Here is a 15,010-nt window from a genome sequence, read left to right on the forward strand (position 1 = left end):
TGAGATAGCTCAGCAGCCCAAGGCCCTGTAACCTAAACAGGTAGACAAGAGAAAGACCAGCCATCCAGTAGGAAACTAAACAGAGACCACAGACCACTCACAGAAAGCTAGTAGCAAAGGGAATACAAGTCTCAGATAAGAGACATTCACTCACGAGCACACACACACACACACACACACACACACACACACACACACACCCTTCACAGATGGAAGCACAAGGTCTGCTCTTTCTCTTAGCAGGTGAGTATCAAGCTGGCTGCCACCTCTCTCCTAAGCACCTTCCTTGTGGCAACAGGTGGTATGGCCCCTTCTCTGAGGAAGATAATTGCTCAGGGAAGAACCTGGCTCCCTAGCTCTTTGGACATGGATCAAATAGCTTCCATAGCTTGCTATAGCTCAGTCTGCTGCCTTGGAGGACTTAGCTCCCACATCGTTGTTACAGGGCCCTTTCGGAAACCATGGCATCAGCATGGTGATGCCAGAGCTCCCCACTGCCCTGCTGTCTTGTTCAACAGAGCTTCTAGAACAGATATCTATCACGGTGTCCTCTCTTCTCCATGGCCTGAAAGTTCCCTGATGAAGCCGGGCTTGTGTTTGCACATTGTTTGGTTTTCCATGATGGCCTTTCCCAATACCATCTCACCCCACTCAGAAGGCAGCCAGTGTCCTAATCTCCTATTTCCTCTAGACTCTCTCACCAAGTACCAACTCCCGAATCCTGGAGATGAAGCCCTCTGGCCTGCCTCCTCCCATACTGCTGTCTACAGTCTCCCTGTGGCCAAGACCAAAGACCAGGGCAGTGGGGAGCTCTGGCATCACCATAAAGCTGAGTGGGGTAGGGAATGGGTCTAGAGGCAGAGGCCACAGGAAAGTCCACTGGGAGGGTGGATGTCACCATCAGTCCAGAGAGTGGTGAGGACACAGTTCTCTGGAGATGTTAAGTGACCATTTAAATTTTCCAAGGATGAGGGTCCTACAGAGTCTCTGAGAAGCAATTCTTAACTTTCCAGGGCTAACTGGAATGATGGTTGATTTTATAGTCAATGCTGAGAACATTGCTTCGTGTACATAAATATTTACTGTAAAATACTAGGAGTACGCTTAGAGAAATTGTTGGAAATTCTATCTTTATCCCAAGCCAAAACTCAGCTAGTTAATTTTTGTAAACATCACGTCTGCAACTCAAACAGCCGTTGAAAAGTACAGTCCAAATGACACGAGAGCACTGCACACTGAATGGTGGTAGGGAAATACTCAGAGCCCTGGTTTTCTGCAATTAAGCCAGTGTAAGTAGAGGGAGCCACACACAGGAAAGACGCTGTACGTTCCATGGTCAGGTGGCTCACACAGCTTAGGCGGCCCTGCATTACCAGGCTCTAAGTGCTCACGCTGTGAGGGCAGGACCAGACAGGCAGTGGTGGTGACCTGAGGTGGTGACAAGTGCCACCAGAAACAGCTCCAGTTCATTCTGCATTTGAGTTTTGAATTCAGTTTCTCTTATTTCAATTCCAGGAACGTTTTACTGTTGCCAGATCATCATCATCATCATCATCATCATCTTATTATTATTATTTACAGCTTCTCATGTCATACTTAGTTATCTGACTTGCCGGGTACACAAGTCACCATGAATCTTCCTGGGCTCACATTCCTCTACCCACAATGATGCGACTATCCCTTTGCACGTGCTGTGTGTTGAACCCTATAGCCACACACTCACCTTTACCCCAGCCGGAGCATCTTTACCCATCCACCTAAAATTCAGGGAGGCCTTTGAGTCATGGGTGAATAAGTTCCACAGTGAGAAAAAATGTCCTTGCATACAAGTGCGCTACACCAGAGCTTTGTCGTTATTGTTGTGTTTTATTAAAAAAAAAAAAAAAAAAAAAAAAAAAGTAAGAGGAACTGGAGAGATGGTTCAGTGGTTAAGAGCACTGACTGCTCTTCCACAGGTCCTGAATTCAAATCCCAGCCACCACACAGTGGCTCACAACCATCTGTAATGGGATTCGATGCCCTCTTCCAGTGTGTCTGAAGATAGCTACAATGTATTCATAAAAATAAAATAAACCTTTAAGAAATGAAAAAGGAAGAGAAGAGAGGGATATATTTGATAAAGGTGTGGTGCCAGGAAGGGGATGCCTATGTAGGCCTATGCTGAGGCATCCCTTCCCCCTGAGGTACCAGCCATACTATGGATATAGTATGGAATAAAGTTTATATAGGGCATGGGGAATGGAGTTGAGGAGAAAGTAGAGACAAAGGGAGGGTGGGGGGGGGCAAGCAGCCCCTTTTACAGTGAGTCAGGCATACCTGGTTGTTGCCAGGTAACTGTGAGGAGAGCCTAGAAAACATGCTTTTTTTTTTTTTTTTTTTTTTTAACCTAGAAGGTAAAGGCTAGAAAACAAGGCCTGTGGTAGAAAGGTCTGCAGCCTTGTGGGTGTGGCTGATACTCGCAGGAACCTCATCCAAGCCCAGTGCTTGGAAAGTCCCTCTCCTCCGCTCTCCCAAGACCTCAAAAGATTCTCCCAGAGTTCTATTTAGGAACATTTCATAAAATAGCTTTTGACCCACATGGCATAAGGGGCGCTGTCAACACCCACCAAGTCCTTGAGGTGCCCTGTACCCCGAGAGTCCTTGGACTGAGTATCCCTGTGGGAACTATCTGCCTGGCAAATGTACACTGATTGATTATGGTACAAAGGACTAAGGGACAAGGGCAGGCATGGACTCTGGCAAGCTTGTGTATGGGTTGGACTCAAGGTTTGTTCCAGCCCTTCTTGGAGGAACATTCTTTCTCTGAGGGCCCAGATGGTTCTTGTCCTTTCCTGTGTGGCTTGGAGGTCAAGGGGTCTAAGTCCTGTGCACGGTCACTCCATTCACCTCATGCCTCCCATGCCAAGGACAGTGACAGCATGTAAATTCATTTTCCCCCTTGAGTCTCACTGAAAAGACTTCCCTGGTGTTGTAGAGTCAATGCCTGGGTGCCAGCCACAAGCCAGAGCTGTTGACATCTTGCATAAGACGGGTCAGATTTGTATGGCAGCATAGAACTCCAACCCACCCTGGTTAATCACCAAGGTAACTTCATTTGCTGAGGAAATGATCGTGATTAGTATGTGTTCTTTCACCACGTGCCACCAGGCAGGTGAATGAAAGGCCAGAAATCAGTCATGAAGCATTATTCAGGGAACAGTGAGACTCACTTCTCAGGGTTCATCGTTACTTACTGCATACTCAAAGTTCACAGAGAAACAGAGGATGAACACGCATTCACTACCCGGGTCCGAGCCTTTCTGCGAGGGTGGATCGCTAGAATGGGCCAGCGAGATGGTTCAGTGGGAAAAGGCACATGGCTGCCAGCAACATGAGCCCAGTCTCGAGAACCCATGCAAAGGAGGAAGGAGGGAACTGATTTCATAAAGTTACCTTCTGATCTTTACACTCGTGCCGTGACACGAACCCCGTTCTAAAAAAAGGAAAAGATTAAAACAAGACAAACAAAAAACTAACAAACCTAAAGCAAACCATCTCATATCCTGAGCAGAAATCCCGAAGGCAGCAGCCGGGGACTTGGGTCTTTATTCCTAGCTAGCGTTGGTGTGACAGACGCCCTTTGTTGGGGTAAAATTGCTTGGATAATCCCTGCTTCCATTTAGCAGACAGACACATTTCAGGCCGCACGAGCCCTGCTTGCTGACTCGGTCCCTGGAGAAGTGCTGATTGTGGACTTAGACACTGAGCTGTCAGCATCCTGGCTGCTCTCTGAAGAGAAGACAGGACGTGACTTCAGCTTTACCTCCATCCAAGTCTCCTGGATTCCATGGTTGGGATCCCCTGTGGCTAACTAACTTTATAATGAAGGAAGGGTTGATGTGCAGAGTAGAGGTGGCTGGCATAGGAAAATGAAGCAGGCTAAGGGACACTCGAGGCCACTCTAGGGCAGGGTTTCCACTCCTCCTGGGCCCTTCCATAGAGGCTCACCACCTCCCTTTGATTAGGAGAGCAGAAGCCATATGAACTCACACCATCAGCTCCCATGCTTAAACACAGAAGCATCTCCGTCTTGGATGTCACTAGATAATGACACCTTAGTAGGGTGAGCAGTAAGTTGCCGCAGTGTGCATAGAAGCCCCGAGTTACTTCAGTCTCCAAGGGCTGCCTCTTGCACAGAATCAAATCACTGTGTTCTAAACACACAGGCAACTGTCCTCACCAACTGTGTCACAGGCCAGGAGAACATGGCAGCTGAGATGTTGAACAGTTTGCTCAAGGTCACCCTAGAGACATTTCCTAGAGTTTTGTAATCTGGCGTAAAGGTCATTTTTGTTTTGTGTGTATGCATAAAGGTTTTAAAATAGAAGAGGCCACCTTTTTTTCCCCCTCCTTTCTGTTGTCCCAAAGGGCACAGCAATGACAACCAACAGATGTTAAATGAGCAGAACATGAGCCAGCAACCAGACTTTGGCTACCTTGGTCTGCAAAGTGCTTGAAATAGTTCAGAAGACTCTGATAGACATTAGATCATTAACAGGAAGTCTACCGAAGTGCTGGGCATGTGGGCCATGATCAAAACGCTGTCCCTGAGGTTGGGGGATGGAATAAGTGGTGTGCAGGCATAGGTTTATAATCCTAACGTGCACACACACGTGTGTGTGCGTGTGTGTGTGTGTGTGTGTGTGCTTATTAACCCTCTAGTTTCCAACATGGTTTCTAGTGGCAGAAAGTATGGGACTCCACCAAACACAATCATCTTCTGACTTATATTCATTCCGGGCACAAGGCAGATGTGGACTGCAAATCCATGAGGGCTTCTATGTTCTCAGTGATCCACAAAGGTGACCCATGATTTTAAAGTCACCGTCATTTACAGGGGATATTAATGGACAACATGAAAAACTGTTGTAGAGTGGGGAGAAGCTAGATTCAGTGAAATTAGACCATTGATGTTCCTTTCCTAAACTCCAAACGGGAAATCTCTCCCTTCTCCTCTCCTTGCCTCCCTTCTCTTCCCCATTCCCTCTCTTCCCTTCCCTCCCTCTGTTCTCCCCTCCCCTCACTTCCCTAGGTTAGTCTTGAATTAGTGAGCTTAACTCAGTTCCCAGTAGCAGACATGTACCACCTTATCAACTTTAACTGCTACACTCTTGGCATTTTGCTTCTTGACTGGGATGTGGTGCTGAGAACTAAAGTGGCTCTTCTACAAGAGCAGTAAGTACCCTTAAAAGGTGTGTGTGTGTGTGTGTGTGTGTGTGTGTGTGTGTGTGTGTGTCTGTCTGTCTGTCTGTCTGTCTGTCGGCCCTCACGTGGTGGTCAGAGGACCACTTTTCAGGAATCAGCTCTCTCCTTCCATCTTGCTTTAATGGAGCTGGGTTTCTCTCATTACTGCTGCACTTTGTACTGGCCTACAGGGGCTCTGGGGCTACACATCACTGCACACGGCTGTTCACGTGGGTTCTGGGGATTAACTCAGGTAGTCAGGCTTGCTTGCAAGTACTTCTATACCCTGAGCCATCTCAAGTTCCAACATTTAGATTTAGGATTCCAAGGCCCCAACATCTGCACTTCAAAAAAATAAAATCAAAAGATTTTAATCCTTTAATCCCAGCACTTGGGAGGCAGAGACAAACAGGTCTGGGACAGCCAGGGCTACACAGAAAAACCCTGTCTTGAAAAACCAACCCAAACTCAAACAAACAAACAAAACAACAACAACAAAGAGGTTTGAGAGAAGATTAAAGTTTGGTGACTGGAGCAAGTGCTTCCCCTTCAGAGTCTTTCCCTCTGGCTGCTTGTTTTCTCTGACGGCTGGTTCTTTCAAAGTCACTGCTTTCTCATCACGTGGTACCACGTATGTACTGCTTGAATGTTGATCCCAGACAGACTCCTTCAGAGGATCTTCCAGGAGCTGCTTAGGGATACTGGTTGGGGGGCTCTGAGGTGTGCTTCATTCTTGGTTTGAAAGTGTGGTAGCAGGATGTACAGAAACTTACCTGATGAACCAAGGAACCTGTCTCCCCACCATGCCCCCCACAACTGTAGGGCTTTACCTAATTAATTTGCAGGAACTAGGCTGGTAACATGGAAACCCAGGAGATAGCTGAACCCAGGTTGTCTCTCATGAGACCGATAGGTCCTTTACTAAATCATGGTCTTACAATGGTAACCATATCTTTTATGGTGGGATGTAGGGCGCCGTTGGGCGTGACAGTGGGAGAGCAGGAAGGGGGTCAGGAAGAGGAGTAAAGGCTACCTCCTTACCACCCCCCCCCAATCATGTCTTCGTCAAAGCGACCCCTATCAACGTTTATTTTATAGGTAGTGTCTGTATATTCCTGTTTACAGGGAGCAGACGGGCTGATGTTATTTAGCTTCAGAGAGCTGGAGTGATCTTTGGGGTCATCTGGTCTTCAGTTTTAAGCAGGAGCTTAAGCGGGCCCTTCACTCAGACCAGAAGCCAAGGTCTTGATGCCTGGGAGGAACACCAGGGCCCTGAGCAGCCCGCAGTGCCAGATTTGCAGCCAGTGGCCCTGAAGATCCGGGAGCACGTGGCGTGTTCGCCCTGGTTTCAGGCTCAGATGCACCCATTTCCTCCCGTGGTCTTAGGACTTCAGCATTTACTGAGAAGAGAAACCCTTTGCCGAAGATCGAGGTTTGCTGCGCAATCTTTGATGAATCTGAAAAGAACCAAGTCGTGAAGAAAAGCCTGAACTCACCCCGCCACAGGCTACTCTGGACAGGAATGGAGGTTCCCACGCCGCAGAGTGCCGCGGCGTTGAGCGAAGCGAGTGCGGTCAGCCGAGCCACTTAGACCCGGGGCTTCAGTCGTGGCGTGGTCCGGCTGCGGGCGTGTGTTTCCGGGGGGTTGGACTTAAACAGAGACACTGCAAAAACAGATGGAGCAGAATCAGCTCCTGGCGAGTCCGGAGCCGCGACTTACCTTGAGACAGAGAGCGCACGGCGACCACCCGGGGGCAGCGTGGGCGGCGTGGAGTGGGACAGTGGCGCCGCACGCCGCGCACTTCCTGTTCAACGCGCGCGCCGCCTGCCACCGCCCAGCGCTCCCGGAGCCTGCGTTAGTGCCAGGCCCGGCCCCCACAGTCCCCCCGGTCCCAGGGGACGGGACTCAGAGGCCGCCCGGGGCGGGCGCCCTGCCCTATTCTCCCCTAGGGGCTGGGGCGCGCCCTTCGGCCCGCAGAACCCAGCCAGCGGCCGCCACAGTTTATTCCTGCGGCCACGCGCCAGCCCAATTGCGACGAGTCTTCGCCTTTGCACCTCCTCTTCCCCCCTCTGCCCTCCCTCTCGCCCAAAGAGGAGGCCCTCCGGGTCCCAGGCTCCCTGCCGCTTTATTGTGCGGCCCAGGGTTATGCATTTTCCCACTAAGTGTCTCTGGCCACCATTTCCATCAGACACGGGAAGGCTGTTTTCCAAATCGCTGTTGTTAATTGCACCTGCCTGGCCGATTACCTCTGGGAATCTGTGGGAGGAGCCGAGAGGTGGAAAATGTTGCTTCGCTTTGCAGAAGGAAGAAAACTTTATCACCCAGCACGAGACTTCTGCCACGCGTAACCAAAAGCAGAACGGGCCGCGACTCTGCACCCGATGATTCCGTAGGAGAAAGAGGACGCTCCAATCCGGCATTCCGCGGACCTCCAGCCCCCCGGGTAGAGCCCCGCGTGTTACCTGCGCCACCCGCCCTCCCCGCGGAAGTCCCCACGAGGTGTTTTCAGGGTGAGAGGACAGTCATAAAAAGCGCGTGGCTCCAGTGTAACGGCAGCAGCCCTGGGGGGCAACGAGGGGGCCGAACCCCGGGGACGAGGCACCGTAATTAACTTCTAGCTAAAGTTATGGGAAGCGCAGCCATGGACACCAAAAAGAAGAAAGAGGTTTCCAGCCCTGGCGGGAGCAGTGGCAAAAAGAACCCTAGCCTGAAGAGGCGGTCATTGCGAGTGCACATTCCGGTGAGTCCTGTCCCTGGAGCTCCAGACTCCAGCGTCGCCTAGGCGGTTAACACGGGACACCCCGCGCGCGCCTTCCTGTCCCTCCTGTCCCTTCGGGAGGCTGGGGAGGGGGAGGGGCAGGGCCCAAGCTGGGCCGCAGAGCCCGAGATTGGATCTTGATCGGTACTCTAGTGGAGCTATGAAACTGTCTGGGACAGAGGCAGGGGTGTTTGCTGGGAAGCGAGTACGAGAAGCGCGCTCCCGGGTGCGCAAAGCCTGGTGGCGGACTGGGCGTAGTCCCGGATCCAGCCGGTGCGGGTGCTGGGGAGGGGGGTAGTAAGTTGTGTTGTTTTGTTGAAAAAGGACCTGGTGAAGTGCGGGGAAGTGTGAGGGGAGGCGCTACGCGTCGCCGCCAAGGACTGTGGAAAGGAGTGATGTGTGGGAATATCGCGGGGCCACGGTGTAGCAGCACCCCCAAATGGCTCTCCCTCCACACCAATTCCTCCACACCAATGGGATGCATGTGAGTCGCGGCTGGGGCCCTTTGCAGTGATTCCCTTGGTTTGGTTCCAGGAACATTTTGGGCCTCGTGGAATTTGGGTGCTTGAGATGTCCTCATCGTGTTGTAAGGACTGTTGCTAATTTCAGCCCAGATCACCTTGCCACCTTGGTTGGACTTTGGTGATATTGATTTGAACAGCCAGAGGGAGCAGCATGCAGAATAGCTTGCTCACAGCGCTGAGCATCACTGTGGCCTGCCCTCGCTGGTAGCCCAAGGACACTTGTTCTCTATAGAGAAAGCTCAAGTCGCCGGAGGTGTACACGAGCCCTTAGCTTTACCCTAAGGGAAACCCCACATGGCTACAACCTGGCAGTGACCAAACAAGCAAAGGCTCTTACAAATGCACATGCCAAGAAGTGTGGGACTGCTCAGCGAGCCCCACCTCCTGCCAGTCCAGTGCTGCCTGATGACAGCCACAGTGATCCCTGTCACAGCCTTAAGAATGAGTCGTAGGCTTTTCCTGTTTGCATGCAGGGGAGGGGTCTATCTTCTGTGGTACTGAGTGGAGACTTGGAAGCTCCACACTGCTAATAGGGTTACTTTAGGGAGCCATTTAAAGTTGGTCATCTAGGCAAGTCATGAGTCCCATGGTGACCTGAACATATAGGGATACGCATTTTATTTAAGAAAATACTCTATTACATTGCCTATGTACGGCATTTTAGAACTGTTGAAATAGAAAGCCAGACATGGCTGCTAAGATCTGTTTAGCGGTGACCTCTTGAGCTGGCCCTTTAACCACTGAGCCTGTCCTGCTTGTCTCCAAAAAAGAAAAAGAAATGGTGCCGACTTGTCCACCTTGTGGGGGGAGGTTGAAATAAGACCATAAATGGCAAAACTTACAGTGCAGAATGCTTTGCACGCACATGGTTATCACATGCATGTCCGAGTGCAAGGAAGAGATCCCAGCACTTAGGAAGTTAAGGCATAGTGATTGCTATAAAGTTAAGACTAGCCTGGGCTAGAGAGCAAGTAGGTCTCAATACAAATACACAAACAGACAGACAGACGGCAGCAGGGATGGCAGGGGAGAGAAAATAGTGCCCACGGAACAAGCCGCCAAATGGAGCCGCTGACTCTCACCTGGTGTGCTTGTCTGAGTGGTGATGTGGGAGGCAGGCAAGGGCAAAGTCCATCAGCAGCTGAGGGACTGACAGGCCACTCTAAATGCTGGAAACCAGTGTCCAAGTTAGGACACTCCAGCATGTTCTTGGCATGACCCGGCCTTTACTGAAAGCAGTTCTCACTCCACCGCCACACAGCTGTCCACCCGTGTGACCTGAGCCTGTGTTCTCGTTCTCTCTTGTGCACGTGTTTGTGGGTGGACCCAGAGGCTCCTGTCATCTACCCACTAATGGCGACCTATTGAGTACTGTGTCAGGAGAGGCTGTCGCAATGGGCACTTAAGGTGCAGTGCATAACGGCCAAGCCCAGGACGTTAAGAGGACAGGTCAGCTCCACAACAGCTGCACGAGGAGACCAGAGTGACAGCCACGTCAGAAGCACTTCAGGTGCAGAGGGAGATGGTGCTTCTGGGTCCGGTAGAAGGCCTTTCTCATGGGGGGAAGGGAATGTTCTCAGACCAGATCAGCAGGACTTTGAAGGAATTGGATTTGAAACAACATACAACTTTGTTTCATAAGTATGTCCCATGCTCTGTTTGGAATACACTCACACTAAAACTGGTCTATTGCTGTGAGATCCCTGTTTAGCTGGGTATCCTGTGTTTCCTCAGACAACCCTGATTTGAAGGCCAGGCCCTGGCAGGCACAGTGGTGTCTACGTACTTTCATCACAGCCCTCTGGAATCAGAGGCACAGAGAATTCTGTAAGTTATCCTTAGTGAATTAATTCCAGGCCAACTAAAACTCAGGAATTGCCCTCCGAGACAAAGGAACCGCAGCAAAGATCCTGTCCCTTATGTACAAGCCTCCCTCAAGTCCCCGTAGCCCTGTGGCTTTGGGCTTGTGTCTTTCTTCCTGTCTGAAAGATTCCTCCCAGCATTGGTAGCTAGTTCAGCTGAATGTGGGGACACCTCAAGTACTGGGATAGGTAGACCCTGTGTTGGTTACATTGAGTCTGAAACAGAAACTGAGACCTTGTATCTGATCCAAATTCATGAGGCAAGGGCCAGGGCACTCGGGGGTGGGGTGGGTGGTGGGTGGGTGGGGTGACACAAACTGGGAATGGCATGGGCTTTTGAAACCTCCAAGCCCAGTGACACATCACCTCCTGTTCTTTCCTAAGTAGTTTCACTGCCTGGGGAATTTTTGTCATTTAGATATTTAAGCCCACAATGGCCCATATCATCTGAACCACCACAGCGCAGAAAGGACAGACTTCCACCAAGTAAGGTGTCACTGGGTAGACAGTTCTGATAGTCCGCACAGAAACATTTCAGGAGAACAGCCCCAGCATATCCTCATGACCTGTCTGGCTTCAAAAAATGTCTTCCTTACTCCTTTGCCAATGGTGTTTAATAACTTAAACTATTCCCCATGACCTAAATTTTTGTCTTGGAGCCTTCTTCGGGGGTCTAAACTGAGAAGCTATTAAAATACGAGGAACAAAAACTCATGAGAGGTAGCCAGATGTGCCAGCAAGATGAAGCACTTCGGTAGACTTCCAGGGGTCAGAGCCTGAGGGCCCCTCAGTTAGGGAAGGCGGTTGGGGGATGCCCGAGGAGGGATAGAAGAAGGACCAGAGCAGAATCTTGTATGACACTGAAGCTGCCAGGGAGGTTGGGTTCTTGACCTAGTAGGCACTGGTGACAATGCACATGTCCCCAGCCCTCTTGGGAGAGGAGCTCCTGAAATCCTTCACTGTTACTGGAGACAAACTAAAAATAGAGCCCAGGGCAGCTGGCCAGCCAGAAGGTCGTGCTGGCACAACTGGGCTTGAGTGAGCCCGTTGCTCAAGACTCTGCCTGCAACCTGCTGTGTGTGGCTAGCAGAAAAGTCTCACCCAGCTTGAGGCTACAGGGCCCTCTGTGCTGGTGATGGGCCTGTGTCCACACCCTCTGCAGAACATGGGAATTGTCCTCTGAGCCTGGGGCTGGAGGACCAAAGGACAGCATGCTCTGTCCCTCTCACCACTGAAGCACCCTGAACTGGAGGCTGGGGGAGTGGTATTCAGCTTCGACCTTGACTGAAACTGGTTTGTGCATTTCATACAATGCTCTTTGATGACAAGGTATGGTTTTAGAATCATAACATTATCTAATATGCTTGTGAAATATCAAATCCTCGGTGTCAGTCTAAACCTACTGATCTGGAATTTCCGAGACAAGACCCATGATTTTGTTATTCATAAGTTCTTCATGGAATTTTTATGCCTCCTGGGTTTAAAAGGAGTTGGTGTCTAGTTTCCATTTCTTCTGTTGTCATGCCGTTGGTTCTGCCTGTCATCTGTTTTGCTGTCCATCCATCCTTCCTTGCATCTATTGACCATCCATCACTGTACTGGCTGATTTTGTGTCAGCTTGACACAAGCTACAGTCATCATAGAGGAGGAGCCTTGAGAAAATGCTTCTGTGAGGCCCATCTGTAAGGCATTTTCTTAATTAGTGATCAGTGGGGGAGAACGAAGCCTGTTGTGGCCCTGGCTTCTATAAGAAAGCAGATTGAACAAGCCATGTGGAGCAAGCTAGTAAGCAGCACCCCTCCAAGGCTTCTGCATCAGCCTTCAAGTTCCATCCCCGTCTAAGTTCCTGTGTTAACTTCCTTCTACGATGAACAGGGATATGGAAGTGTAGGCTAAATAAACCCTTTCCTCCCCAGCTTGCTTTTGGTCATGGTGTTTCATCGTAGCAATAAAAACCCTGCCATCTGTTTATTCAAATATCCAAGTAACAATTGTCCATTTATTTACCATCTATCTATCTATCTATACATCCATTTATCTGTCATCTAACCTATCTAAATAATATTCAAGTATCCATGCATCCCATATGTCTGTGTGTGTGTGTGTGTGTGTGTGTGTTGTGGTATGTGTGTGTATGTGGTATGTGTGTGTGTTGTGGTATGTGTGTGTATGTGGTGTGTGTCTGTGTGTGTGTGTGCATGTGGTGTGTGGGTGTGGTGGTGTGTGTGTGTGTGTATGTTGTGTGTGTGTATGTAGTGTGTGTGTGTATGTAGTTTGTGTGTGTATGTAGTGTGTGTGTATGTATGTGCTTATATCCATCAGTCACCTATCCATCAATCTCTACCTGTCCATACATCCTTTGCCTTTCATAAATCATCACACTGTTCCATCCATCTTTGAGAAGAACTACCCTCTACTACAGTGTGTGTGTGTGTGTGTGTGTGTGTGTGTGTGTGTGACAGTGACAGAATATTTCTGGCTGCCAAGTAAAGATTATCCAGCAGCTGGAGTAGCCCAGTGTGATTCAGCCTCTTGGTTTGGGCCATGCTTCGGTGGCTTGGCGTCTTGGGATGTTTATGAACATGAACTCTTACAGGATCCAGACGTCAGAAGCTGCAGAAAATGAACTCTTGTGGCTCCAGGCTCATTAACAAAGCTTGAGAGCTGTGTCTCAAGGGTCTGCACGAGTAAGGTCTGACCAGTGACTGGGCTGCTTCAATGTGGGCACAGCATACTGATGTTTAGCCCATACAGTTAGTACTCTGGAACCAGATGGAGACCGTAGTCCTACCTTGTTTATAATACATGCACACATGAACACACACATGCATGCATGTGCACACACATGTCCATGTGTGCACATATATTACATATGTACATAAAACATATATATGTTGTGTTATACATAAATATATATGATATAGTTTATATATGTACATTAAAATTCATACAATGTAAATAGTAGATCATAGAACCATAATGTGTATTAGACATTAGTTAGAGCTACAGATTTAGTTATTGGTTTATTAACTGTACTCAAGTTCCTCCCACTGTGACCTGTGGCTCTCTTGTCTGTAAGCAGTCCATGGCTCCTTATCCTGAGTCCTGTTGTGACCAACAGACTGGAGAAAGCACTGGATTTGAGGCCACCTGCTAGACACGGCCACATTGTCCTCTGTATCCTGCCGTTGTGAAGTCAGCTGGGCACATGAGCTGTTGTGATCCCCATCCAGCTAAGTGACAAACTGACCCCAGAGAGATCGACCCAGACTGAGAGAACTTTCCAGCAGATGTAGAGAACTAAGACACACACACACAGGGAGAGAGAGGGGGAGAGAGAGAGAGAGAGAGAGACAGACAGACAGACAATCAAAGCCTGCTGTTTTATATCTCCACAACTTGCCATATTTAGAAGCAGAAAGCTGTGGCAGAATCTATTGGCTGGCAGGTACCAATGGTTACCCTTGCAGGGAATTAGGGGCCATGGGTATCTTGGGGCCAGTGAAGTTCCGAGACCTTGCACTGTGCCTGCTACAGAACAGGCTGGACACGAATAGAGCAGCGTGCAGCACCCCAGTCACCAGACAGATGAGCAGTCCAGATCTTTGTAGCTTAGTGTTTGTGCTAACGTTCCGTGACCTTAGGTGCAGAATGATTAGAGTATATGCCTGGAGCAGGCCTTAGGAAAGAATGGCAGAGTGGAAACTGGGGGGACCGTGCCACCGTACTAGGATTCCCATGGTGGACGGATTAGTTCAGGGGAGCAGCAGGAAGAGGGACCCTCGAGGCCAGGCTGGGGCACATCCCACTTGTTCCCCCACTCCTCACGCCCACTCACACATGCCTCTATTGGAACAGAGAAGGTAACATTTGTATAATGCTTCTCAGGCGTGGACCCCATTGGATTGGGTTTCTGGGTCTGTTGTAATACAGCCCCACAAACCAGGTGACATCTAGAAGTCAGAAGTCCAGTGTCAGTGTTAGCGGGACCATATTCTCTGTGCTGTCTCCAGAGGAGGACTCCCCCTTGCTTGCACGGCCTAGTAGCCCCACATCTCTTGGCTTGTGGCAGTATCGCTTCGACACTGTCTGTCTTATATGGCCTTCCCTCTCGGTGTGGCTGTGCTAACATGTTCTCCTCCTAAAAGAACGCTAGCCATAGAGGATTAGGGTCCACCCTAATGACATCATCCTAGTTTAGCTCCTATTTCAAACAAGGTCACATACGCAGGTTCTGTGGACTAGGACTTTAACAACGCATTATGGCTTCTCAGGCTGTGGGTAGGGTAGCTCATTGATCTGCCATTTCTGCACCTCCCTCCTGGCACAGGATCCAGAGCACAAACTCTAAAGGATCTGCAGCCACCCTACCTGGCAGCCAACATCTAGCAGGACGTTTCTCTCTCTCTAGAATGTCAGTCCTCATCCAGTGGCATCTCTTCCCTCTGCCTTCCTGGCACAAGAGGAAGTCACTGTAAGACCACCCTTCTCTAGGACTTCCATGCCTCAGGACCACAAGGCAAGCTTCCCACAGTGAGAATGGCATTCTCCCTGTCCGAAAAGCAGATGGAAATCCGGGTCTACTGAGAGCAATTCGGTCTCTGTTGAGCATTCATCAACAACTTCACTGCACAGCTAGAGA

At 49.7% G+C, this 15,010-nt stretch overlaps 1 protein-coding gene across 2 annotated transcripts in view; it reads left to right on the forward strand.

Annotated features, from left to right (window-relative positions):
* The first annotated feature begins 7,371 nt into the window (after positions 1-7,371).
* Positions 7,372-15,010, forward strand: part of PRKAG2 (protein kinase AMP-activated non-catalytic subunit gamma 2) — a 227,500-nt gene continuing 219,861 nt past the window's right edge. For both annotated transcript variants that reach the window (XM_080936436.1, XM_080936437.1), the window contains exon 1: positions 7,372-7,964. In XM_080936436.1, the coding sequence (XP_080792562.1) occupies positions 7,851-7,964 (114 nt within the window). In that variant the 5' untranslated portion in view covers positions 7,372-7,850. The remainder of the gene's footprint in view (positions 7,965-15,010) is intronic.

Source organism: Micromys minutus (genome assembly GCF_963924665.1).
Source record: "Micromys minutus genome assembly, chromosome: 23".
Lineage (NCBI taxonomy): Eukaryota > Metazoa > Chordata > Mammalia > Rodentia > Muridae > Micromys > Micromys minutus.